Below are 26980 nucleotides of genomic sequence, written 5' to 3' on the forward strand. Positions count from 1 at the left end.
ACCTGAGCAACTGTCAATACTGATCATTAGCAGCAGTAGTAGGAAGACAGTTACTGATGTCTTTCACTTACAAGTAGCACCACAGCCTAATAAGTGGCAGAAAGTCATACTATGAAAACATTAAATAAAAAATTTTGGTATTAAAAAAATACTTAAGATCTGAATAAATACATATCTCCACTATTTTCTTACATCATTTGTACTCTTATCTTGCTTTTCATATTTTTCTCGGTCATAAGCCATTTTCTTCAGCAATTTCTTCATGGCTCTTTTATCCTTTTTATGATTTTCCGTGTTTTGCTTCCTCACTTGGTTTACAATAAACTTGGGAATCTATAGAGAAAAGGAATTAAGCTTAGAGAGGAAAAAGAAATGCCACCATTTTGAACTACAAAAAAAATTTATAGTTTTTAAATTTCAAAAACAGTAAAGAGTTTCTCTTTTTGATAAGACTGCCATTTTACATGCACTATTCATTAAATCTGTGAAAAGAAAATACTTCATATTATTCACTTACCAGGTGTACAGGGCATCCACGTGGTATAATTTGCCACCCACTGTGGAAGGTTCCAAAAGAGGCTTTGTGAAGTTCAAGGACATAGTGGCCGTTTTCTATGCCAGACTGAAGACCCCCTGAGGTGACGAGCAGTAGAAGCCACCTCCTTAGGTCTTTCCTTTTGCAGCCTCCTACCTACAGCCCTGCTAGCTAACCTCAAGTCCCCTTCTAATAACCAGCTAGCCGCTGCTGTCATGAGAGAAAGAACTCCCCAAGAAACAAGAGCTGATAGGTAGCTAGCAAAAATCCAGGACAAATTTATCCTAAGAAATCACATTAGCAAAAACAAAATATTTTAAGGTATCAAAATGTAACCATGAAATAATTTTGACATTTCAGACATTGAGATTTAATAAATGGACATTAATTTTTTATTAAAAAAACATTTGAAATCATCTACATCAGTTGTCTTTTTATGGATTATAAAAATAAAGACTTCAGGATCTAAATATCATCACTCTGTCTTTTTAACAAATTAATGTTTGGAAGCTCCTCAAATAAGAGATTGAAATATTCAATATTATAATTTTGCTTGGAATTCCTTTAGGTCATTTTTTCCTAAATGCTTATAAGATGCCTCCTGAAAAATTATAAATTTCATTGGAAAATGAGCACCTAATCAGCGAAGCCTCTCATCCACTTCCATCCTCTGATAAGCTGTCAAAACAAGCTCAAAATAAGTGTAAAACAGAGGAAACCATTTTTGAAGATGTTCTCAATAATAAGGGTACAAAATGCATGCATCCCTTTCAATAAAGGGTCTATGAAAAAGAACTGAATAATCTGAAACCAAGATAGCATGGGCTTTTAAAAATACAGCAGGCCTAAACACTGAGAAATGGGAAAATAGGCAGAAGTAAATAAAAAGTACTTCTTACAAGGCATGTTTTGACATAATTTTAAAACAGAAATTCACAGGGCCCTCCTTACCTATATGAATAAAATGTTTTTAATATTTTCTGTACTCACAAATTTTAAATGTAAATTAATAAAGCTAATAACAAGCATGCAATTTGTTTTTTAAACTACTAAGACCAAAGCATATGATATATACTTACTGTCCACAGAAGTTTTTGGTACTTAATCAATAAGTGCATGGTATTTGCTGTCCCAGCTGCCATTACAAATTCTCGCTGTTCACTGGACTTCAATCCCAATGCATGACACATAAAGAGATTCGGGGCCATGACCATTGCTACATTCATGACTGTCATTTTATTTTTTTCTTTATTATCTATTACTCTTTGGAGAAATTCAAGAAGGGCCTGAAACAGAAATGACTCTTTGAGATTTGTGTCATATATGAAGATAAAAGATTAAAGCACTGTAGCATATGCAATTTTTATTTCATTGAAAAAACAAGTTGTGTATAAGCACAGTCAACTAATCACATCCAACAGGCCCTGTTACCAAAGCTTCTCCATTTGGTTGATGCTCCCTGAGATGGAAATTTGCTTCTACTAAGGACCATGGTGCTGGGGAATGAAGCAGAGATGGCACATAGCTGAACTAGGGAGCAGAGAGAGGAGTGGGGAAGTGTCAGACCTCTGGCCTATGGGAGTCATGGAGAGCTGAAAAGTAATGTAAAACATCATACAAACATTTGCTTATTTCAGGAAATGCTGTACTTTCCTATGTAGAGATTTTTAAAAATTCCCTCAAAAAGGGTCATTCAACTTCAGTTTCATTTCTTTAAGGCAATCAATATCTGGCTGATGTGGAACTTATAAAGAATGAGCCAGGCACTGGGCATGGTGGTGCATACCTGTAGTCCCAGGCACTGGGCATGGTGGTGCACACCTGTAGTCCCAGGCACTGGGCATGGTGGTGTACACCTGTAGTCCCAGATCGGTGGGAGGATCGTCTGAGCTTAGGAGTCTGAGTCCAGCCTAGGCAACAGAGAGAAACCCTCTCTCAAAAAAGGAAAAGAGAAGAGAAGAGAAGAGAAAAAAGAGAAAAGAGAAAGGAGAAAAGAGAGAAGAGAGAAGAGAGAAAAGAAAAGAGAGAAGAAAAGAGAAAAGAAAAGAGAGGTGAGGGAATATTGTGATAGAGAAAGCGGGGAAATGAGGAAAGACCAAAGAGAATCTTTCTTTTTTTTTTTTTGAGACCAGGTCTCACTCTGTTGCCCAGGCTGGTGTGCAGTGAGAGATCATAGCTCACTACAGCCTCAAACTCCTCGGCTCAAGTGAGCCTCCTGCCTCAGTCTCCAGAGTAGCTGGGACCACAGGTGCATGCCACCATGCCTGGCTAATTTTTTTGATTTTTCATAGAGGCAAATTCTTGCAATGTTGCCCAGGCTGGTCTTGAACTCTTGAGTTCAAGAAACACTTCCACCTCATCCTTCCAAAGTGCTAGGATTACACAGGTGTAAGCCACCATACCCAGCTGAGAATTTTTTAAAAAATGAATGAAAAGAAACTTTTCATCAGAACAGGTTAGGTTATGCTCAGCTTGATGCCACGTACACCCACCCCTATTGCAGACACTCACTGTCCTCTGAAACTACCTTCTCCAAAAGGCAAATGCAGCTGAGGTCACCCTACTCTAACATGACTTAAGGCTTCAGATTTTTCTTTTGCCTTCTTCTTTTGTTCTAGAACAACAGTAACTATAACTGCACAGGTATTCAATGTTCTCTATGAATGAGGCAGTTTATGAAGCACGATAGAGATTACTTAATCCTAACTTGGAGACAGATGCTATAATTACCTCCATTTTACAGATCAGAAAACAATGTTTGGAGAATGTAAGTAACTTCCTGGTGGTCATACAGCTAACAAACCCTGAGAAAGAATTTAATTACAGGTCTATCTGGCTTTTGTTTCTAAATTCTTAACTATTAAAAGAATCATTTTTTCAGAGTTAGCCTAAAATCCCTACCCTAAAAAGGCCAAATATACTATACTAAAATGGAAAAAAGAAAAAAAGTATCTATCTTCCAAAGAATTTCAGGAAAAAAAAATTCCTGTAAGTTCTGACAGGTTGCTTTTGAATCAAGTATAACTGCTATATAGACCTTGAAACTTTGAAACAAATTAAGGACAGAGCTTTAATATCTAACAATGAGATTTATGTATCTAATTTCTAGTACAGTGCTCAGGAAGTTAAACTGTAATCCAAGCATAAAGTTATATAAAACAACATGTTCTCAAATGAGGACAAAAGATTAATTGAAGTTTGGAAAAAATATTTAATTTTGTTCCACAGAGACCAGAATAATTGTTCAGGGACCAGTGTATCTCTTTCTTTATGAGCATAAATTACAGACATTAGGTAATAAACCGTTTTAATTGTGGTGTGCATATGTAATAACGTTACTCAAAATACTACTATCAGAATACTAGAGAATAAGAGAGAGAGTTGACATAAAATTAACGAGATGTTAGCCCAGCCCTTGCTGAAGGAACTGCAGAATTTTCTATCTGAACCTTCAGAATTTCCCATATATATATATATATATATATATATAATTTCAATAGTTTTTGGGATATAGGTGGTTTTTGCTTACATGGGTAAGTTCTTTTGTGGTGATTTCTAAGATTTTGGTGTGCCTGTCACCTGGGCAGTGTATAAGCTACCCAATATGCAGTCTTTTATCTCTCACCCTTCTCCTACGCTTCCGCCGAGTTCCAAAAGTCCAGTGTATCATTCTTATGCCTTTGCATCCTCATAGCTTAGCTCCTACTTATAAGTGAGAACATGCAATATTTGGTTTCTCATTCCTGCTTTACTTCACTTAGAATAATGGCTTCCGGTTCCATCCAAGTTGTTGCAGAGGCCATTATTTCATGCTGTCTTATGGCTGAGTAGTATTACATGGTGTATGTGTGTATGTGTGTGTGTCTGTGTGTATCTATCACATTTTCTTTATACACTCATGAGAACTTCTCCTGTTTCAAAAAATATTTACTTTATCACTGGCCTGGTGGTATCAATCACCGGGTTCACTCTCTGAAAAGCCAGGTTTGAGTACCAGCACAATTACTTATTAGCTGGGTATGATGTTAAATCTTTATATACCTCTGCTCTTTAAAGTTTTCTGATTTGTAAAATGGAAATACTTATCTCTCAGCCTGGAAGGATTGAGACAATGTATATAATGAGCTTCTTAAAACTACAAAAAAGATAAATGTCAAGAATTATATTAACATGAATCCCCTCTTGCTATCTTAAAATCAGTCTTCACTATTGTTCCAAGTCAAAGGTAGGTGTGATCATTGGCCCAAACGCACCATAATTCAAAGTAAAAAGTAACTGTAGTTAAGCAGCTTGCCCAAACACACCTGTCACTTTACTACCACACCAAGATGTGGTATTTAACATGGTGCCTCCTAACCCTTAGACTTGCTGTAGCAATATTCCAAACAATCATGCACATGATTCTGTCCTTCAAATGACAACTGAAGGCGTGTTGCTAGCACTGGATAAGTCAGGGAATTTTGCGTTAGACTTCCTGAAATTATATTGCATTGGAGTTTCCCTTCCCTTTTACAGAACTAAATTTATGGCTTATTCTTTGCACATATGGCATTCTTGTTCAAATGTTCTATTATTAAAGTTCTAGTTTGAAACCTTCAGCAGAGCTGGCTAATTAAGTCACTAAAGCTTAAGTAAACATGTAAAATTACTTGTTTGCATCTTCCAGTTTTTTACCAAAAATAGTACTCCCCCCCCCTTAATTATAAAATTATCTTTCCAATAGCCTCATACACAAAATGTAAGAACTATCCTATAATGTTAAAACTATTTTTTAACAGAATTTTTAAAAGAATATGCCTGGGACTTTGAGGGCAAAGTCCAAAGAAGAGTTCCAGATCAGCCACACCCAAAGCAGCCATATTGAATTGAATGCTTCCTCCTACAACTACTTGAACTCATTGGAATGTAGGGGTATCTTAAGTAAATCATAAGTTTTCCAGTACCCACTGCACACTGGGCATTGATAGGGTCGTCAATGAGTAAGAAAAAGATGTTCCTCCCTATTTCTGAGTAGTTGAAGCCCTGTGTCGGGAGCACTGCTGACAAGCTGAGGACATGTTGGATCATCAGCCCCACTTTGTCCTGGGCCATATGTCCCTGTCTCAGCCACAATCTACACACACTTACACAGTAGCCCTGGGCACACACTCTTTGAATATAACCCTTTCTGAGTTGACCTCTGTCTCAAAAGCAAATTGAAATAAAACCTAATGCTGTCTTCTGGGTTATTCATTTGACAACCAGTGAAGCAAAAGGCTTTTTTTCTGATTTAGGAAAGGGAATAACCCTTTGGAAGTTCTCCTGTAGCGGACATAGCGTTTTACCTCCAGTAATCCCCATAAGCTGCTTCATCAAGAAAAGTTGAGTATTAATATTCATTCCATGGGCATTAAAGAACGATCACTCATGCAGTTACAATTCAAGGAGTTTTAATGAATTACGGGAAACAAATTCCAAGATGTACCAACTAGTAAATTTGTTTTCTTAACTTGAAAGCTCTTGTCATGAGATTTCATCTTAAATAGAAAAAAATGAAGAGGGTAAAGAAGCCCTTTACCCATATAAAAAATATTTTTAAGGCAAGGGAAAAACTTAAGATAATACTTTTACTAAGCTAATTTTTTTTCCTTTTTCTAAGAGTTTATAATTAAACCTTTTACAACTACTCTATAAACTCTGCTGTTAAGGAAAATAAATCAGTGTGGCACAATCCCTGATTATAAGAGCTTCTGACAACACTTAAAGTAGATGATATTAAGTTATATAAACATTAGAGCAAATCACTTCAAAATGGTGATATAAATCAGAAACTCCGGATGAACCCTTAGAGAAATAACTAGAATTTGTTTGAGTTGGTCTATCTTTTGGCTAACAATTGTGTCAAATCACCATTATGACTTACTTCAAAATCTACCATTTCAAACTACAAACTGTCATATCTTTAGGTAGTAGTGGGTTATATTTGATAAGACTTAGGATTTTTGTTTTAAACATTTATATTTTACCTTACTGCTACCTGCTTATTAAATATAATTTGATAAATGCAAAAAAAAGAAATAAGGAGAAGAAAAAGAAAAAACCACCCACGTTTCCATTAACCAACGAACCTCAATTATCTGGTTTGGAAGAAGAAATGTTATAGTGAAAATTAAAAAAAACAAAAACTTAATAACATTAGTAACATAACAACCTCATAAAGAGTTAAAGGCTTTCACCTTCTGTCCTTAAAAGTAGGCTTTTTCTTTATAGACTTTTATGACCATGTCCAAGATACACATCTTATTGTTTTGCCACAAATAATGAAAAATTACTGTGCTTACTTCTAAGGGATATTTAATGTAAATTAACCGAGCTGACCTTCAATGTGTCCCTGTTTGCATCAGGTAGGAGGATGACAAGAAGGTTCAAAGCCTGTAGTTGCTGCTTCTTGGTTGGAAGATCTGCAGACAAATTAAATACATCTGAACTCTTTTCTTCAGTGAACATTTTCCTTTACTTTATTTTTTCACTTTTTAAGAAAAAAGTTATTTGGCATAAACATGACTGTAAAATGTAAGACACAACGACTGAGCAGCAAGCCTTGTTGAGAGTGTGTTTGTGGGAGATCAGCAGAAGCAGCTGCTGTTAGGAGCTTCCTCTCTCTCAGAATGCTCACTTCCAACTGTGATCATATGACGCGCGGCCTTATGTTTGCAGACACACAACAGTGCTTTGGAAATAATTTTAACTTCTGCGTGATAATTATTCCCCAATGAAAAGACATAGAGGATTGGACCTTCCATGATACAGTATCAGGGTGCGTCTGTAACAGTGGTTTGTTTCTTTTAATGGCGAGTGAACAAATGCATGGTAAGAGTCCATCAGTTCCAACAGGAATATGTAAAATAGGGCCTGGAACACAATAGGTGCTTATAAATGCCTGTGGAATAAATTAGAAAACGAAGCAGCAGCTCAACAGTCTAAGAGGTGCATTATTATCATTGATGCTATCATTTTCAGCAGCCCTTACCCCATTTAAGTAATACTCATGGATATTTAGAATCATTCCAGCATTTCTTTTCAGCAATAAATTTGGTCCTTTAATCCATATCCAGGAAATGTATGCAACGTAGCACAATTTAAACATTAAAAAGTATTTCCCACAGAAGGTAATTTATTCTGTTTAAAGAAGAAACATGTTAAGAAAAAAATACTTTAAACAGAAGAGATTTCAGTTCCATCTCTCCTAGAAATTCTGAAGAAATGTCATGATACGAGATGACTCATGAAACCATCTCAATATTGTATGTGTTAAGAATAGCCTGGTACAGTTCTGGTTGAAACTGCAGCTCACCGCAATTTATTCTTTTTTTTTTTTTGAGTCAGAGTCTCACTCTGTCTCCCAGGCTGGAGTACAGTGGTGCGATTTCGGCTCACTGCAACCTCCACCTCTCAGGTTCAAGTGATTCTCTGCCTCAGCCTCCCGGATAGCAGGGATCACAGGTGCGCACCACTATGCCTGGCTAATTTTTGTATTTTTAGTAGAAACGGGATTTCACCATGTTGGCCAGGTTGGTCTTGAACTCCTGACCTCAAGTGATCTGCCCGCCTCAGCCTCCCAAAGTGCTGGGAGCTCACCATAATTATTAATAGTGCCCCTCTTTCATTCTTATAAGTGTCCCTGTTTAAAAGATAAAGATACAGTTACTTGAAGGCAGTGATGGCATTTTTACTTTTCTTCATGGCCTCTAGGTGTAAAATGGATAATTAGGCCAGTAGATAAACCTTATAAGATCTAGGTTCACTGGAAAAAGAATCGAGAACTATTAGAGACACTAATGTGTAGCTTGCCCAAGACGACAAAATGGCAGTACATAAGAAGCAGCTTGTGACCTTCCACCAATGAGGCAGCAAAATGCTTTGCTCCACATTTCTGCATGACAACCTCAGAATTTAATTTTTCAAGAAATGCTCAGAGACCCTACCACTTCTCCTTGTGCTTTTATGATAACTGTTCATCCACAGCTTCTCCAGTAAGTGTTGCTTTTTAACACTTGGCAAGAAAATTGTATCAGAGATCTTATGTGACTCATTCTATTATAAGAGAAACATGAAGTTTCCAGGTTTTAACACTGAAATATATTGTATTGCTTAAACGTCGTGCAATTAATCTGTACCCAAAGAGAACATTCTGTTATCTGTTTACTCAGGAATGCATATTTATAAGAAAAACAGAAAACAATGCATGGCAGCTGAGCACCCACTGACATCAGTTGAGTCAATATGTCCACCCAAATACGTCTGGTTGCGTTCTTTGTGATGCCAAATGTCATTAAAACAATTAACATAGATGGCACCAGCAGAAGGACTGCTTCAAAGAGGGATAGCACTTACTCTGGACAGCCTGAAAGGCTTTGAGATACTCCACACTGAGCAGTGGCTGGGGCAACTCCCGAATGAAGAGCTTCAGCAGGCTGGCGGCATCATGCTGTTTGACACTTTCCCAATTAAAAGTCCCTTCATAAAACTTTGCTTCTAGTTCTTGGCAAAGATTCTGATAGGCACAAAAAAAAAAAAAAAAAAAAAGAAGCAGCTAGAAGTGCATTTTTTTTCTTGCTGAGAGTATGACACATTTTCACTTTCAAGAGATTCTGCTCTTTAGACAAGACAAATCAGACTACCAAAAGTCAATATTTCTTTTACTCAGAAAAAAAACTACTCCTCTCCTCTAATCCAAATATACTTTACCAACAAAAAACTGTACCTAAGGCCAAAAAACATTTTAAAATTTATACTTTTTCCTGGACATTCCACAAACTGTAAGTAATAAAGTTTTAATTAAGAGATTGGTTAAAATAATTGTTCCATTTGGGGGCTTCATCTACATATTATAAATCTTCGTTAAATTAAGAAAAAAATCATTAAAAAAGAAGTACATGTTTTAAATTTAGAAGTATATTACATAAAAAAATACATAATCAGTCTCTGGGACTAAAACAGAAGGCTACCTCTGATTAGTCACCTACGGGAAATGGAAAACCCAATTTTATAGTAAACGAGGCAAGAAAATACATCAATATACCTGTCTTTAATGCACAGCCATCCTGCTGCCAGCTGCGAACAACAGTCTGAGTCCATGCAGAATTAGAAATATCTAGTTCACTTACCTCAGAACTCTACAAAATTTGTCAGGCAAATTATTACTAATAAATCAATTGAGTTTTGTAATTACTATTTGTTGTATACTTCTTTACTATACATAAATCCTATCATGTTAAAAACCATCACAAGTTTCTGTCACTTTCCTCTGTTACATGAAACCATTCTCCCAAACTATGTTCTTTGTTTTCTTGTAAGGCAAATTACCACATTTTCTCTTCCTAACACAACAACCATTCTCTACCCCCAATTATTTCTGTAATTGATGAAATAGGTGAAGGGGAGTGGCAAAGACAGAAAAAGAAATAGGGAGGAGGGAAGAGGGAGGGAGAAAAGGAGGAAGAGGAAAAAAAAGAGGAGGGAGGAAAAGATAGAAAAAGGGAGTGGGAGATAGGGAAGGAAGAGGAGAGAGAGGGGGCATGGAGGGAAAGAATGAGGGGGGAAAGAATGAGCAGGGAAAGAATGAGGGAGGAAAGGACAACAGAGGAAGATCCAGAGAAGAGAGGCAGAAAGAATGGAGGGAGAGGGAGAGAGAATAGTACAGAGAAATTTGGTGGGGCCAGGGGGAAAAGAGACAACCAACATTTTTGCATATTATCTTTTAAATTATTTATAATGGACCAGCTGCTGCATAATTTGGCATATGACAACAGGCTGGGTTGAAGAGTTGAGCCAGCTGAATCCACTTAATTGGCCTTCTTAGAAATTACACTTAGTTAAACTTGTCCTTCTGCCAGCCTTCTCGTTGCAAAGTAAAATCTGCATTATATTCACTATTCTGTACTAAAGTAAATGTATTTTTGCCTCCTGTGAGCTGGCCATTGCAGTCTGCTAGTGAGGGCCTGAGTGCTTTGAACTCGGTGAATTGAGGACTATCTTGCCAATATGGGTAATATGAAGTTATGTTTGTTACCTGTTTCTGAGGAATTATATCTTTGTTAGTGAATGCACTTAAAAGAACTTGTCTCAGAATCACACAATGTCCTCTAGTGGCAAACGTGCTGTAGGTGTTACATGAAGTGAGACAATGACAAGCTATGAAACTTAGAAACACCACAGTTTCAGGGACCTCTAAGTAGCAGACACCAAACCCAGGGGACACAAGTGGAAAATTATGATCAGAATATATCAGGCTACTGGAATCCTATTAAAATGAGATCACTATGTAGTAAGAGCCAAGGAGGCCGAAATTGGTGTCCTAAATCAAGGCGACTAATCAAAATAAGCAGGTGATGCAAACTGTGAAATGTATAAAGAGTAACTCCAATCCTGGCAACACCACAGCCCATTAGAAGCAGGCCAGGACAGTGTGCACTCCCCAAGAAACACTTAGTCCTGATCCAGCTCTAAAGATTTCATAAAGAATGGGGTTATGAAAATGAAGAGAGATTCTCTTTTCTCCTATTTTCTCTTGGATTTTCAAATTCAGGAAGACAATGTATTGGATGTGGGCAGTGGTTACTTGTGCTATCTCAGTGCAGAGCTAAAGGTGAATTTGGAAGATAGGGTAAAACTTAGTAGTTAATGGCTGCTTCCAGATACAGCTACAATTCCAAGTATGAGTCCCCTTTACATTTAAATCCCCTGAGGGGATATGCAGTATGCATCCCCTGTAGGGTAATTCCATCTTTATCGTGCATTCATTGGAAGCTTTATCCCCCAGGCCAAAAAGTGAGGCACAAAGATGACAGCAGAAGGACACGTGGTACCCTGGAACAGTGGGAAGGAAATGTCATCCAGAGAGAAGAAAAGGCAAGGGAGAAGGGAGGGCTCAAATTGGGAAGTCTAGGAATTATTCTTTCACCAGCCAGACTCAGGCTACCCTGGATGCAGCAAGACAGGGAACTGTGTGAATCAGGAAGGTGGTTGAGAGTGTCTCGTCTGGCCGGCTCACTAAGACTAATTATGCATAGGATGTCAAGGTCCCCCATCTGCAGGAGTCTATGATCCTGGCCTTTTTCTTTTTTTTTTCTTTTGAGACGAAGTCTCGCACTTTTGCCCGGGCTGGAGTGCAATGGTGAGATCTTGGCTCACTGCAACCTCTGTCTCCCAGGTTCAAGCGATTCTCCTGCCTCAGCCTCCTGAGTAGCTGGGATTACAGGTGCCCAACACCATGCCCGGCTAATTTTTTGTATTTTTAGTAGAGACAGTGTTTCACTATTTTGGCCAGGCTGGTCTCAAACTCCTGACCTCATGATCCGCCCACCTTGGCCTCCTAAAGTGTTTTTTCTTTTATTTTTAAGAAACAGGGTCTTATTGCTCTGTCACCCAGGCTGGAGTGCAGTGGGACAATGACAGCTCACTGCCTCATGGGACTCCTGGGTTCAGGCAATCCTCTCCGATCAGCTTCCTGAGTAACTGGAACTCCAGGTGACCACCACAATGCCTGGCTAATTTTTTAAAATTATTTTTTGTAGAGACAGGGTCTCACTTTGTTGCCCAGGGTGGTCTTGAATTCCTAACCTCAAGCAATCCTCCCGCCTTGGCCTCCCAAAGTGCTAGGATTACAGATGTGAACCCCACGCCCGGCCCTGACTTCCGTAAACTCAATTGCTACTACTCATCCTGGCTAAATCTATCACAACTATCCCCACGCCATTAATATTTTAACTCATCACATTCTTTTGTCATAGTATTATTATAGGTAATATGGTGATTTTGAAAACAAAACAAAACAAAAAACTTAGCAAAAACCAGAAGGGACTGTAGAAAAACTAAACTGAATGATAAAAGGTTTTATTGTTTTATTTTATCTACTTTACTAACAATGGAAAAAAGGGGTAGAGAGGACAAGTTAGCTTTTAAAATGCATAAGTGTAAATAAACAATAAAATGTTTACATTAGTAGAACCCAGAGATTACCTTGATTCTAATGGCAGCTCCAGGGATCCGTAAGAGGCCTTCTGTTTCCAAACCTCCCTCTTCAATTCGAGAAATCAGCTGTGCATAAACAGAGAAACATTCTAATTTCCATATTTGTAACAGGTACAATTCCAAATTTAACATCTGTTTCACATATAAATAAAACTGATTACAATGACATGTAAACTGGATTTTATGAGGTTTTGAATGCTATTTCACTACCACTGTCCTTCAAAACAATAAGTCCAGAAACTTTTGTTATAATTTAGAAAAAGTTGGGCCTTATGCTACTTTATAACAGAAGTGTGTAATTTCACACAACAGCTGTGGTACTCCAAATAAACAGAATAAAGATGTTCATTGTTTAAAAGCAACTAAGAACATCTATTTATTCTGCTTTTCCAGAAACCTACATTCTGCAATCAAATAAATCTTATGAAAATCTAGCATTTGCATATTTACATCTCATTTTTAGCTTGTTCCAAGAAAGAATTATTTATGACATGCAGAAAAAAAACTGTTTGCAAATATTCATTTTTAAGTCTTTGGTGTTAAACAAAGAAAAATGTCCTTGTATATGGCCTCTAAGTCATACCTGATGCCCAATGAATACGCTGATCTAACTCCAGATCCCCACAAAAAGCACTTTTTTGTTTTTGTTTTTTAAAAAGGCAGAAACCCGCAAAAAGAAGGCAAATGGAGAAATTACAATGACTACTGGAGGCTAAGAAGACGATAAGAGTGGTCAGATTCTTGATAAAGTGATCTTCTTGGAGTAGGCATTCCCTGAGCAGTACACAAAGGCTGTATAAAACATATTCTGCTATTTTAAGAAAATCAGTTTTCCTGTCCTCAGTTTGAATATAAGGCATTTCCTAGCATCATATAGGTTTTCCTCCCTGGCACCCACTCTCATTTCACAATTGCCTTCTCTGCTTTATAAAAGACAGACCTATTCTTCACTCATCCACCATCTTACTATAATATTCTCTGCATGCCCTAAGGCATAAAATCTTCTAGAGTATCAAAAGAATGTAAAAAAAAAAATTTTTCAGGGAAGCCTCCTTTAATGATTAAACAAGGCTCTATAAACCACCTAGAGCTTACTGTTTTTCCCTTGCACATAAAAGTGTCTGTTAGGAGCAAAGCATCATAAATGAGGTATTTTGACCTTTGTCTCGATATTCTGAAGTTAGATATATTGTAGTATGTGGACACTGGAAGAGATGTCAACTTTTCTTTAAAGACTTCACCTCTTCTATTCCTGGGTTATATTATGGCCAAAGATGCACTGATATTGAGGAAGTCAGTAAGAACTAAGCATAGTAGTCTCAAAATTCTCCTAAGGATTTATTATTAGGAAAAGAAAAGCATCTTTGATCAGTCAAAGCAGTACAGGATTTTTAAAAATTCGTCTGGAGTAGGCCAGGCATGGTGGCTCACGCCTGTAATCCCAGCACTTTGGGAGGGCGAGGTGAGCGGATCACAAGGTCAGGAGATCGAGACCATCCTTGTTAACACGGTGAAACTCCGTCTCTACTAAAAATACAAAAAATTAGCCCGGCGTGGTGGCAGGTGCCTGTGATCCCAGCTACTTGGGAGGCTGAGGCAGGAGAATGGTGTGAACCCGGGAGGCGGAGCTTGTAGTGAGCCAAGATCGCAACACTGCACTCCAGCCTGGGCAACAGAGCGAGACTCTGTCTCAAAAAAAAAAAGAAAAGAAAAAAAATTTCTGGAATATTTTCCAAGACCACATTTTTCAAGTAACACTGGATAAAATCCCATAGCAAAAATTTTAGGCGAATTATTTTAGATCAGATGGGCGTTATTCAAAATAAAGCATTTAAAACCTAATTTAACCAATATTCAATGTATAGCCAATTTTCATTTTATTTGATCTTATAAAATGTTTAAAATGTTTCTAGTCCTATTAACAAAAAGTACAATTGTATGCTAGCTGCTGGAGCAAATTAGTTTTCAGCAATATATGCCTTTCACTTTCATTAAGTACACAGGAAAAAGTGATTGTGACTTCTAAATAACTGAATGAGCGTAATTTCTGCATTTTAATATTTGAGTCCTTTTCATTATTCTCTAAGGCTAAAAACCAGCACCCAATAGAGTTACATACATATATCATCCGAAGGAATGCCATGTGTTTTCTCATATATCTCACTGCAAATAACATTTTTAGCTACCACATTATATTGCATTATTAAAATATAAATAATACTTTATAGCATTCCTTTTATTATCAGGATTAAAATAGAGATGAAAAATAACTATATTGACCCATACATTTTAATGATGCTGTTTTTACTAATTTATCTATGTTCTGTAATTTATCAGTAATTTTCATAGCATTTCTCAAAATATATATTACATACTTATGTGAATTGAAAAATGAAATGAAAACACAGACTCTTTGACACAAAGTATGGCTGAGTTGGCTGATTCATTTGACAGTGAAAACACTAGATTTGATAATTAGATTATAAGACAGACTTTTTTCATAGATTAAAATTAACAATATTTCTATTTCCCTCACCCTTCTGAGAACACAAGGTTTAAACAATGTACCTCTGAGTAAAATAATAATATAACAGGTACAGGTTCATAGATATTAGATAAGCTTTGTTAGTGTCCTTTTCGGGTATATAAGCTCAAAAATTAAATTATAGTCTTCTAAAGACTGGTAATGAATCTTCTTGCAAATCAGTCGTTTCTAATTTTTTCCATTTTACAAAATAGAGATATGACCTAATTGAGTTGTCAGCTGATAAATCAAAACTTTTTTTGTGATGGATCACTGCGATTTTTTGCTTATAATTCACAAGGGATGCAAACAGATGAGTGTTATCTACAAGTAAACTTTTTATATGCTCCTTTATTTTTTATAGAAACAAAAATACTTTAGGGCCATTATCCAATCCTTCAAACAGATAAGACAGCCAGAGTCTGCAGAATGTTAAGGGATCAAAAATGTAAAATAACCAACTAAATAAATTTTTAAAAAATGTCATTTAAAAAAAAAAATGTCATTTTCTCTTGAAGAAAATGACAAAGGGAGATTTTTCTTAATAGACTGGATGCAATCCTCAGCCGGATCACGTGGCATCACTGAACCGCCACAGAAACTGAAGCTCACTGTATTTCTGTGGTGTGATGGTGAATTTTGTGTGCCAATTTGGCTAGGCTATAGCGCCCAGGTGTTCAGTCAAACAGCAGTCTACATGTTGCAGTGACAGATTTTTTTTTTTTTTTTGGTTGTCACAGTAGACTGTGAATAATGAAAATTATTTAATACTCTCTATAATGTAGTGGGCCTCATCCAAACAGGTGAAGGCCTAAAAGATTTTGGTTTCCCAAAGAAGCAGCAATTTTGCTTCAAGTTTGCAACAAAGAAACACTGCCTAAGTTTCAGCCTGCAGAGTTTGGACTCAAGATGGTAGCATCAACTCTTGCCTGAGCTTCCAGTCTGCTAGCCTGCTCTACATATTTCAGACTTGTGAGCCCCACAATTGTGTGAGCCAATTAAAAAAAAAACAAATCTCTTCATCTCACTCTAAATATATCCTATTGCTTCTGTTTCTCTGGAGAACTTTGACTAATACCCCAGGAAAGGATGCTGCTGAGATCCCTGCTTTGTATAGGCTTTGGTGTATAGTAAATTGCAACTGCTACTGACAGAAGAATTTGAATATGTAGCCTGTATTTGTCAGCCTCCTCCTGTTAATCACAGGTACTGCTGACAGCTCTCCATAGATACATGTTCTGCATGCAGTGGCTAAAAGAGGCTGATGGGTGGGATAAACTGTATAGAACAAAGTTTGTCAGGAGAAATAATGAGATGCAGGTTTGAATGTAGTGGTAGATATGAGGGGAAAAAAGCACCAAAGGTTAGTAGGTAAGACAGGGAATTAATTGACTGGTTTGGAAGAGGGGAAGAATAAGTGCCAAGTAGATTGAGCCTTAGTACTGGATGAGTTTGCTGAGCCAATTAATTGCAAATCAATTTCTACTGTCCCAAGAAATTTCAGAAACAGTGATATGCCTGGGCTGCTGCAAAGAATCTACAGCTTGGGTAGTTCACAACTGAGTTGACCTGTCTTCCTCACTGTGCATTCCTTAGCTTTTCTCAAATGTAATCTGTATTTCTGAACAATGATGGCTCAGAGGTTGGATGGAAATTTTTATATTGCCACAGATAATCCCCTTATGAATAATTGAGTGTTGACTACACAAGTGACTTAATAGTTTAGCAATCATTTTCTAATTCTACTTTATGGTTTCTTTGCCTACTTTGGAAATAGGCACTGGTAAATTAAATTGGACATCCTCACTGTAAATAGAAAAGCTGAGGAAATATACACAGGCATGAAATATTCATGAGGATGCAATTCCCTAGAAATTTATAAGCAGTTCCCACTCCTATGTATTATAGAATTGAAATCTCAATTATACAAAGCCAGCTAATATAAGACAGGAAAATGACGCCAGGTAATCACAGTTACAGTAATAACACAGAAAGCATCACCATGAATATAAAACTTATGAGCCCTTGAAACCAATTTGCTTCCTGAATAGAAAATCAAAGTACAAAACATGACAGTATATCAATTGGAAAACTGTATTATAATAATATGAATATAAAAACCACTATTAGCTTAAGTATGTTCTCTCTATGCTGACCAATCCAAGCCTACCTACTTTTTGAAAGATCAAGGGTATTCGCATTCCTGGTACTTTCCTCTGATCTTGTTCTAATAGCACTGTCAATGGAACGCAAAAAAGACCAGAATCTGCAAGAAAAAAAATGAAATTTCCTCACTTTTGTCAATCTATAAAATATTAATATAAAAATGTTAAAGCATAAGATTTCTGATACTGTCAATCAGACAACTATTTATTTAGCAACTACTAAGTGAATGACAGCATCTCAACATTACATATATGGTGGCCAATAGTAAAATCCTGGCCCTGCCTTATAGAGGAATGTAGCAAGGAAAGACAACTAAACAAATGATTGCAAATAATTACCAACATAATTAGAAAAGTGCAAACTGCTGCATAAGAGAAACAGAGGGCTGTGAGAGCATGTAAAATATCCAAATAATTTACTAAATGTAATCAAATTAAAAATTCTTACTTAAAAGCAAATATTGGCCAGGTGCAGTGGCTTATGTCTATAACCCCAGCACTTTGGGAAGCCAAGGTGGGAGGATTGCTTGAGCCCAGGAGTTCAAGACCAGCCTAAGCCTGGGCAACATAGCGAGACTTTATCTTTATGAAAAATAAAAAAAAATTAGGCAGGTATGATGGCAGGCTCCTATAGTCCCAGCTACTTGGGGGGCTGAGGTTGGAGGATAGCTTAAGCCTGGGAGGTTGAGGCTACGGTGAGCCGTGACTGCACCACTGCACTGTAGCCTCAGTGACAGAGCTGTCACCTTTTTTATCACCAAAAAAAGCAAATATCATTCATCTTTTCCATATTAAATAGACATTGAACACTTTACAATACAGCAAAATACAAATATTTGCTTTCTAAGAAATCAGACAAGATCATGATCTTGTTCTACAAATGTTTCTCTTTAGAAAATAGATACTTGCTACTCTTAAATTTAACTTTGTGATTGTATATACTTAGAAATAGCTCCAGAAAAAAATGATGGTAATAATTTACAATTTTTCTAAATTAAAATCATATGCCTTGAGTCTGGTATGAACATGGCTTCGACCAGCACCTCCACCCTGCTCCCATCACTGAGTGGACGGATAGCACCAAAGTGATAACTTTTTCCTTTATGACGTACATCAGCATGGAAATGAAAATCATCTGTGAACATGAAAAAGGGGATTATCTTGTGGTATGAGGACAGACATTGGATATTGTGACACTTAATCGAGATGCCATTCAAAAGAACGCCAGTAACCCAGTAAATAACTTTTCAGTTTGGGAATTCGGAAAAGATGCAATCTCAAGGATGCCAAGGGTCTAGGGTATAACATAAAATCAGAATCTTGGATAAGACAAACAGGTATTAAATAAAAATGGAAAGTCTATTAACAGTGATAGCCTTGATATAAACAACTTAATGTTTCTTTGCCAGGATGCAATTCTAAAACATAACATTAAAAAAAAAAAAAACCTCTTAGCCACTTTAAAAATCTTGGGCACTGACCCACAACTGTTGAAATTGTATTTCTATTTTACGTCTGGAGAAGGCTTTGTGTAAGCTAAAATACTCAAAGGAACTAAGCACAGAATGAGGTCTTCTGGGGCCCAGCATGACAGGACCAGAAGGGAAGGTACACTTCAGTCCTACAGAGCAATTGCCTCTAAAACCTAAATCAGGTGAATACTTGTCTTTGTGAATGTTACCACAGCAATTCAATAATCCTCATTCTTGGTTTCTCTTTAGGAGATACTTCTAAGGTTAAACAAGAGGACAAAGATTCCTAAGGTAAAGCCTTGTCAACAGAGAATTATGTGGATTTCAATACCAATAAATTACTGGAGAAACAAAAACTGAAGAGGTATCTGTTCTCTATTATATCATTAAAAATAAACTGTTTATTTAATGGGTAAAGCAAGGTACTTACAAAACAAACAAACAAAAAAAAAACCACTCCATATTTCCATGATGAGTACAATCTAGTGGTATTGTTTTGTCACAATGGTGGTATTTTCTTAATAGGGGAAAGAATGTCTTTGCAAAATAGGTAAAATTAGAATGTCCAGGAACAAAGGGGCAGACTACTAACTAGCCCATTTATTTGCTATCCAATGAATAACCAAAAGTAGTCACTTAGAATCAACTGTCTTAAAAGTCATTTTTCAAGAGCTGATTCTGGAAATAAATAAGTATGTGTACCAAATATGTATCTTTTTAAATATATAGTTTTTAAAGGAGAAAGCAAATGAGTTAAGAGTCCTTGCTTCAGAATTTCCTTCTATGAGAATTAAATTCTTTGACTATGCCTTTATTCTCTATAGTCTAGGACACAGTGTATCTCTATCCAGTTATAAAACTTTTGAAGGCAACATCTTAGAATATAAACTTTAGAAGTATTCAAGTGTTGGTTTATTTTGCAGGTGTTTTCCCTGTCTCCCAGAAATACTGCAAAAAAGCCAAGTCCATCCTTGCTATTTTAGAAATAAATCCAAGGGTTTATCATTTCATATTACCTTTTGTTTTGATTTTCACAGCTTTTTGTTGTTTCAGCTCAATCCCCAATACATCATAGAGGGCAGTCAGCTCAATTAGGGCTAAATGGCAAACTTTCTTCATGTCCTGGGGTGCGAGGTCACCAATCCTTGTGGTACCCGTTTTGTCTTTTGGCAATCTGAAACTCTAAAATAAACATCATTAATATAGTAAAAGCTTACAGTACCTAACCTCCATTGTAATGCAGGAAGGAAAAACCAACTACAGAAAGAAGTTATACTCAGAATAAGTGATAAGAAAAGCCACAGAATTTCTCCAGTCAGAATGAAGAGTGATCCTGTCATGATGACGACCCCTAAAGCTGTGGAGGGTTCGGGAATCAACTTCCAAAGTCTGACAGACAACGGGAACAGACCGCAAACTCGGAGTATTAATACCAGTGGCTCAGAGGACAAGAGAGACAGCGAACCAGGAGAAAAAGACTTCTAGTTAAGTGACCTTCAGAAAAGGATGGCTAGAAGTCAAGCACAATCCATGAGGGGGAAGGGGAAGAAGAGGGGGGAAGGGAAGGGGAGAGAGAGGGGGAGGGGAGGGGGAAAAGAGAGGGGAGGGGGAAAAGGAAGAGGAGGGGGAAAGAAAGGAGGGGGAGGGGAAAAGGGGAGGAAAAGGGGGAGGGGAGGAGAGGGGGAGGGAAAGGGGGAGGGAAAGGGGGAGGGGAAAAGGGGGAGGTGAGGGAAAAAGGAGAGGGAAAAAGGAGAGGAAAAAGGGGAGGAAAAGGGGGAGGAAAAGGGGGAGGGGAGGGAGGGGGAGGGGAGGAGGGAGAGGGAAAAAGGAGAGGAAAAAGGGGAGAGGAAAAAGGAGAGGGCGAAGGGGAGGGGAAAGGGGAGGAGAAAGCAGAGGGGAAATGGGAGGGGAAATGGGAGGCAAAAGGGGAGGGGAAGGGGAGGGGAAAGGGAGGAGAAATGGGAACGGAAGGGGAGGAGAAAGGGGAGGGGAAGGGGAGGGGAAAGAGAAGGGGGAAAACAGAGGGAGAGGATGAAGGGGAAGGGGGAAAACAGAGGGAGAGGATGAAGGGGAAGGGGGAGGATGGAGGGGAGGGGGAGGTTGGAGGGGAGGGGGAGATGGAGGGGATGGGGAGGGGGAGGGGATGGGGAGGGGGAGGCGAAGGGGGATGGGGAAGGGGGATGGGGGTGGGGAAGGGGGATGGGGAGGGGGAGGTGGAGGGGGAGGTGGAGGGGAGGTGGAAGGGAGGTGGAGGGGGAGGTGGAGGGGATGGGGAGGTGGAGGGGATGGGGAGGTGGAGGGGATGGGGAGGTGGAGGGGAGGGGGAGGCAAAGGGGGATGGGGAAGGGGATGGGGTGGGGAAGGGGGATGGGGAGGGGGAAGGGGAGGGGGAGGGAAAGGGGGAGGGGAAAGGGGGAGGGGGAGGGGGATGGGGAAGGGGAGGGGAAGGGGGGAAGGGGGATGGGGAAGGGGGGAAGAGGGATGGGGAAGGGGGAAGGGGAGGGGAAGAGTGGAAGGCGGATGGGGAAGGGGGGAAGGGGGATGGGGAAGGGGGATGGGGAAGGGGAGGGGAAGGGGGGAAGAGGGATGGGGAAGGGGGAAGGGGAGGGGAAGAGTGGAAGGCGGATGGGGAAGGGGGGAAGGGGGATGGGGAAGGGGGATGGGGAAGGGGAGGGGAAGGGTGGAAGGGGGATGGGGAAGGTAGAAGGGGGATGGGGAAGGGGGAAGGGGGATGGGGAAGGGGGAAGGGGGATGGGGAAGGGGGATGGGGAAGGGGGATGGGGAAGGGGGTGGGGAAGGGGGATAGGGAAGGGGGATGGGGAAGAGGGGATGGGGAAGGGGGGATGGGAAGGGGGGATGGGGAGGGGGATGGGGAGGGGGATGGTGATGGGGAGGGGGAAGGGGGGATGGGGAGGGGGAGGGGAAGGTGGGATGGGGAAGGGGAGGGGGAGGGGAAGGTGGGATGGGGAGGGGGAGGGGGAAAACAGGGGGAGGGTGAAGGGGAAGGGAAGGGGGAGGGAAAAGGAGATGAGAAGGGGAGAGAGAAAAGGAAGGGGAGCGGGCAAGGGGAGAGGGAAAAGGAAGGGGAGCAGGGAAGGGGAGAGGGAAAATGAAGGGGAGGGGAAGGGAAGGGGATGGGGGAGGGGGAGGGGGAAACAGAGGAAGATGACATGAAGAAGACAAGTAGGGGGGAGAGAAAGAGGAATACTAGCCATGAGTGTATGCTTAGAACATGCCAGGTACCCTTCACATACACTTATGTATCTTTTAATTGTCACAAAAGCCAAGTAAGATTGGTCCAGAAAGGCTACAGCCCACTGGGGTAAGAGGGACACAGGGGAAACGAAGAGCATGGACTTCAGAGCTTACCAGTCACCTATCTACTTACTAGTTGTGTGACTTATGGCAATGGCTTAACCTTTACTTCTGTAAAATGGGAGATGGAGGGGGAGGGAAAGGAGGAGAAGGGCAACAAAAAGAAGGAAGAGGATGGGCCACTGAATTCAGAGGGCTATTGTGAGATTTAGTGCCCAGCACTGCCCAAGTGCTTTTATGTGGTTGCTACTGCAGGTTGAGTACACCTCATCCAAACTGCTTGAGACCAGAAGTGCTCTGGATTTCAGATTTTGAAATATTTGTATATACACAATGAGACATCTTGGGATGGGTCCCAAGTCTAAACACAAAATTCATTTATGTTTCATAGACACATAGCCTGAAGGCAATTTTACAAAATATTTTAACTAATTTGAATGAAACTAATTTTGTGTTAAGTACTTATGTGTGGGATTTTTCACTTGTGGCATCATGCCAGTGCTCAAAAAGGTTCTGATTTTGGAACATTTAGGATTTTGGATTTTTGGATTAGGGATACTCAACTTGTATATTACTTTCACTGCTGAATAAAGTGGGACTAAGATGTTGCTTCATAATCACAAGCACATGGTGTGTTTTTCTGCCTTTCTCAAATATCATCTTTTAATATTAAACACATTAAACATAAGAAAGCAAACCACAAGATAAAAAGGCAAATTTCACTAGTGTGTACATTTAATACAAATTACAATTCCATTGTGTTTACCTATTACTAAAACTGATCATTCTCTTACAGTTGGGTTTACCTTTGAATTTTTCATTTAATTCAATTGCTGATTAGCTGATTTAACTGCATCTATTTTATTCCCTTTGCTTTGGTACTTCTTGCATCTTATCATTAACACTTCATCGTCTAAATGCTAGGGCAAAAGACATGTCCTAAAGCAGTAATTCTCAAAGTGTAGTCCAGGGACCATTGGGGGTATCCAATACCCTTCTAAAAAGTTCAGAACTATTTTAATAATTAGTAATGAGGCATTATTTTGCCTTTTACACTCTCATTCTCTCGTGAGCATACAGTTTTCCAGATGTAAATGAGTGCTACTGCAACAGACTGAATGCAAACGTAAATATGATAATCCAGCTGACTTCAACTAAAGCCAGACATTACAGACTCGCTAAAATTAAAACCATGATACACTTAATTTTCTTTAGAAAATATGGCTATTTTCCATTTTGAGAAAAAGATATTTATGTTAACTATAATATTGTTATATTAAATGGATTAATATTTTTTCAATTTCTCAATTTTATTTTCAGATATGGTAAGTGTCCATAGGTATAACCCACATAAACGGAAGGTTTTTGAGGCCCTTAATAATTTTTAAGTGTATGAAGGAGTTGTGAGATGAAAATGTTGGAGTCAGTCTCCTAGAGCAATTCGTAAAACCTATGACTTTTAGTAAGTGAGAAACTAATTCCCTTTAAGCAAACTCAATTCAAAAGAGAGCCTTCAAGTCCACTGTAAGAGGAAAGGGGTCTTTCTTAACCGTTCGTAATGTGTTTTTTTTCCTAGGAGAACATCAAATAAACAGCAATGGACATCACTGAAGATGGGGCCTAAGCAAATTTCCAGCAGGGGGCAGGATGGCCTCCATGGGGCACTGCACAGGGCTCAAGAGAGTGGAGTCAGACTACAGGTGGCAAATGCTGTTTCCATCACTTACTATGTGACCTTTGGCAAACAATGTCCCCTTCTGTGCCTTAGCCTCCTCATCTGTAAAATGAGAACAACTGAACCTAACTCATAAGGTTGTGGTGAAGATCAAATGATAAATAGCACTCAACAAGTATTACATATTATATTTTTTTCATGGAGCTTTTAAAATAATATCAACATTTCATGGTCTTCCTTTATTCTTATGTGTCATGGCAAGGTAAGAAAAAAATGATAATAATAATTCTCTTATCGAAAAACAGTTCATTTAATCCTTCAAAAGTCCTAATAAGAATTATTACAGCATCTTCTAGGTGGGGAAACTGAGACTCAGTTAAGTGCCTTAAACATGGCCACAAAGCCAGTGATGTCATGAAGATGCAAATTCAGTTCTCCTAAATCGTAAGTTTTGTAACCATTCTGTTCTACTCCATTTTTCCCATCCACCGGAGTAGGCAGGGAGATATCTAGGTTGATAGGTGTTGATGTGGTACTGTGAGCCCCTCAAAGAGAGGAGCCACTTCTTGATCACTTCCGTAATGCTGTTGTACCACAGACCTGACACACTACGGGTGGTCTGTCATGGTCCACTAAATGAATGGAGACACACATCCTACAGGGAGGCGAGCATAGAATCAAACTCAATGAGGTGGAGGGCCATTGGCTTCGTGTTCCCCTGATTTTCTGTGATTTCTACTGAGTTTTCCTTTTTAAAAATCACACAAAACTGGTCACATTTTTCCCATGTTTGGTCCTACATTTCTGCTAATTGCTTCATTTTCTGAATGCTGAACCAACCATATTTACCTTTTTTTAAGCCCTAAATGTTTCATTAAAATCAGTTACTTTGGGTCTAATAAGTCAAACACATGTAATACAGCCGTTTAAAGCATTACCCAAGGTAAATGTTTACAGAATCCTGAAATATTATTAATTCAAACATTTGATTTACCTAGCGATATATGTCATGAGCTTATTTATTTATTTAAACATTGTGCTTAATGAAGTAGTTCTTTATCCCAATGTTTAATTCATAGCAGCAGCTTTAAATATTTATGAAGTTTCCTGTCGTTTTTTGTTTAGTTAATAGACTGAATGGTTCAGTTCGTTGGCTAAGAGAAAGCAGTGAAATTTCAGCAAGAGAAAAGTTCTCTACCTCTTGAAAAATGTGTTTAAAGAAAATAAGAAGACTGGGCATGGTGGCTCACACCTGTAATCCCAGCACTCTGGGAGGCTGAGGCAGGTAGATCACCTAAGGTCAGGAGTTCAAGACCAGCCTGACCAACATGGTGAAACCCCATCTCTACTAAAAATACAAAAACTAGCCGGGCGTGGTGGCAGGTGCCTGTAATCCTAGTTACTCAGGAGGCTGAGGAAGGAGAATCACTTGAGCCCAGGAGGTGGATGTTGCAGTGAGCTGAGATCGCGCCATTGCACTCTAGCCTGGGCAACAAGAGTGAAACTCCATCTCAAAACAAAACAAAAAAAAAAAAAAAAAAAAAGGAAAAAGAAAAGAATAAAAATTTTCAAAAAAAATGTAAGGTCATTGATTCCCATGTGTTACCATAAATTAACTAGGTAGCTTTCCCTGGCGTGTTGCTCTTTTGTAGGATTTGCATGAGGGGCCCCTTAGGCATTTCATCACTAATAATAAACTTGACTTTTTTACTCATCAGATCACTCTAGCTTTGACTTGGAAAGCAAGATAAAGGATTCAAAAGCGTAGTCATTAATGTCAAGCCTCAGCATGTCAAGTTACCTCTCTAACATGTTTCCATGTATGAAAAATAGGGGTGTCTACCTCCTAGAGGTCATCTAATAAATAATTACAGAGCATAATTTCTGAGATATAACATGTATACACTAAGTAGCTAAATTTTCAAACTAAAGCAAATTAAAGGTTATAAAACCTGATCTCCAAATTTAAGAGGAGAAATTTGAATCCACGATGAGAGATCATAAAGAATTGACAAAGGCTGCTCAATGCTGTGAGGAAAAGGAAGTGAATATGAAATGAGGTCAACAGAGAACAATGTATTACATAAAGCCTACTGCTTATTTACAGAAGTAGAGGAGCAAGGAACAGAAATGGAACTTAAGGTTTTATCTACTTAGACACCTGCCTCAGAGTAGTGAATACAAATTTTACTTTTTCAACCATGGGAAAGACTTGTAAAATTTAACAATGAGTCCATACCTTCTAGAAGATAAACGGACTAAAAAAGAGTTTCTATAGATGAGTATATGCATATTTGCATAAAAAAAACATGGACAGATTAACAATAATGTCTAAAGCATGCAACCTAAATCAAAGGTGATTTCATGTATTTATTTGATCTAATATAAGTTCACGATCAGGAAAGACTGAACAGGAAAACTGATCTTGAGCTAGTCTCTGAAGAATAGATTAAAGTTTGCTTGGCAAATATGGAACAATAGAGGGGTAGAAATGGAGAGGTCATTTTAAACTTTGGGCACAACTTGAATATAATTAAGAAGGTAGGTGAAGGTAAATTAGTTAAACAGAGAAGAAAATGGCAGAGAGAGTTTTGTTTTGAAAGCTCTCAGGTGGAGATGAATTATATTTCATTCCACTGTTTGAGTCAACAACTTAAAAGCCAACAATGCCTTCATTTTGTTTAATTAGATTCTACTGTCCTTCAATTTAAAACCTTTCCATATTTTGTGATGAAGACTGTCACTTTGAAAACATACTTATCGGCCAGGCACAGCGGCTCATACCTGTAATCCCAGCACTTTGGGAGGCCGAGGCAGGCAGATCACAAGGTCAGGAGTTCGAGACCAGCCTGGCCAACGTGGTGAAGCCCCGTCTCTACTAAAAATACAAAAAACTAGCCAGGCATGGTGGCGTGTGCCTGCAATCCCTGCTACTCGGGAGGCTGAGGCAGGAGACTCACTTAAACCCAGGAGGTGGAGGTTGCAGTGAGCCAAGATGGTGCCTGGGTGACAGAGCAAGATTCCATCTCGAGAAAAACAAAAAACAAACACACAAAAAAAACCATACTTTTCCTGAGGATAGTCTGGCAGAGTGGATCATCATTTTAGGCCACACTTGCATACTCTTTTACTTTTCCCATTAGGTATAAACACAGATTTTCAAAAATATACAAGAAGGCCAGGCACGGTGGCTCATGCCTGTAATCCTAGCGTTTTGGAAGGCCGAGGCGGGTGGATCACCTGAGGAGAGGAGTTCAAGACCAGCCTGGCCAAGATGGTGAA

At 38.8% G+C, this 26980-nt stretch overlaps 1 protein-coding gene across 1 annotated transcript in view; it reads right to left on the reverse strand.

The window, feature by feature from the left end:
• ARHGAP18 (Rho GTPase activating protein 18) overlaps positions 1–26980 on the reverse strand; it is a 134466-nt gene that overhangs the window by 22875 nt on the left and 84611 nt on the right. The window contains exons 6-12 of the mRNA XM_001168191.8: positions 19725–19890; positions 17246–17337; positions 12536–12613; positions 8909–9068; positions 6893–6975; positions 1615–1821; positions 193–333 (exon numbers count right to left, since the gene is read on the reverse strand). Of these exons, the coding sequence (XP_001168191.2) occupies positions 193–333; positions 1615–1821; positions 6893–6975; positions 8909–9068; positions 12536–12613; positions 17246–17337; positions 19725–19890 (927 nt within the window). The remainder of the gene's footprint in view (positions 1–192; positions 334–1614; positions 1822–6892; positions 6976–8908; positions 9069–12535; positions 12614–17245; positions 17338–19724; positions 19891–26980) is intronic.

The sequence above is a fragment of the Pan troglodytes genome, chromosome 5 (genome assembly GCF_028858775.2).
Source record: "Pan troglodytes isolate AG18354 chromosome 5, NHGRI_mPanTro3-v2.0_pri, whole genome shotgun sequence".
Classification (NCBI taxonomy): domain Eukaryota; kingdom Metazoa; phylum Chordata; class Mammalia; order Primates; family Hominidae; genus Pan; species Pan troglodytes.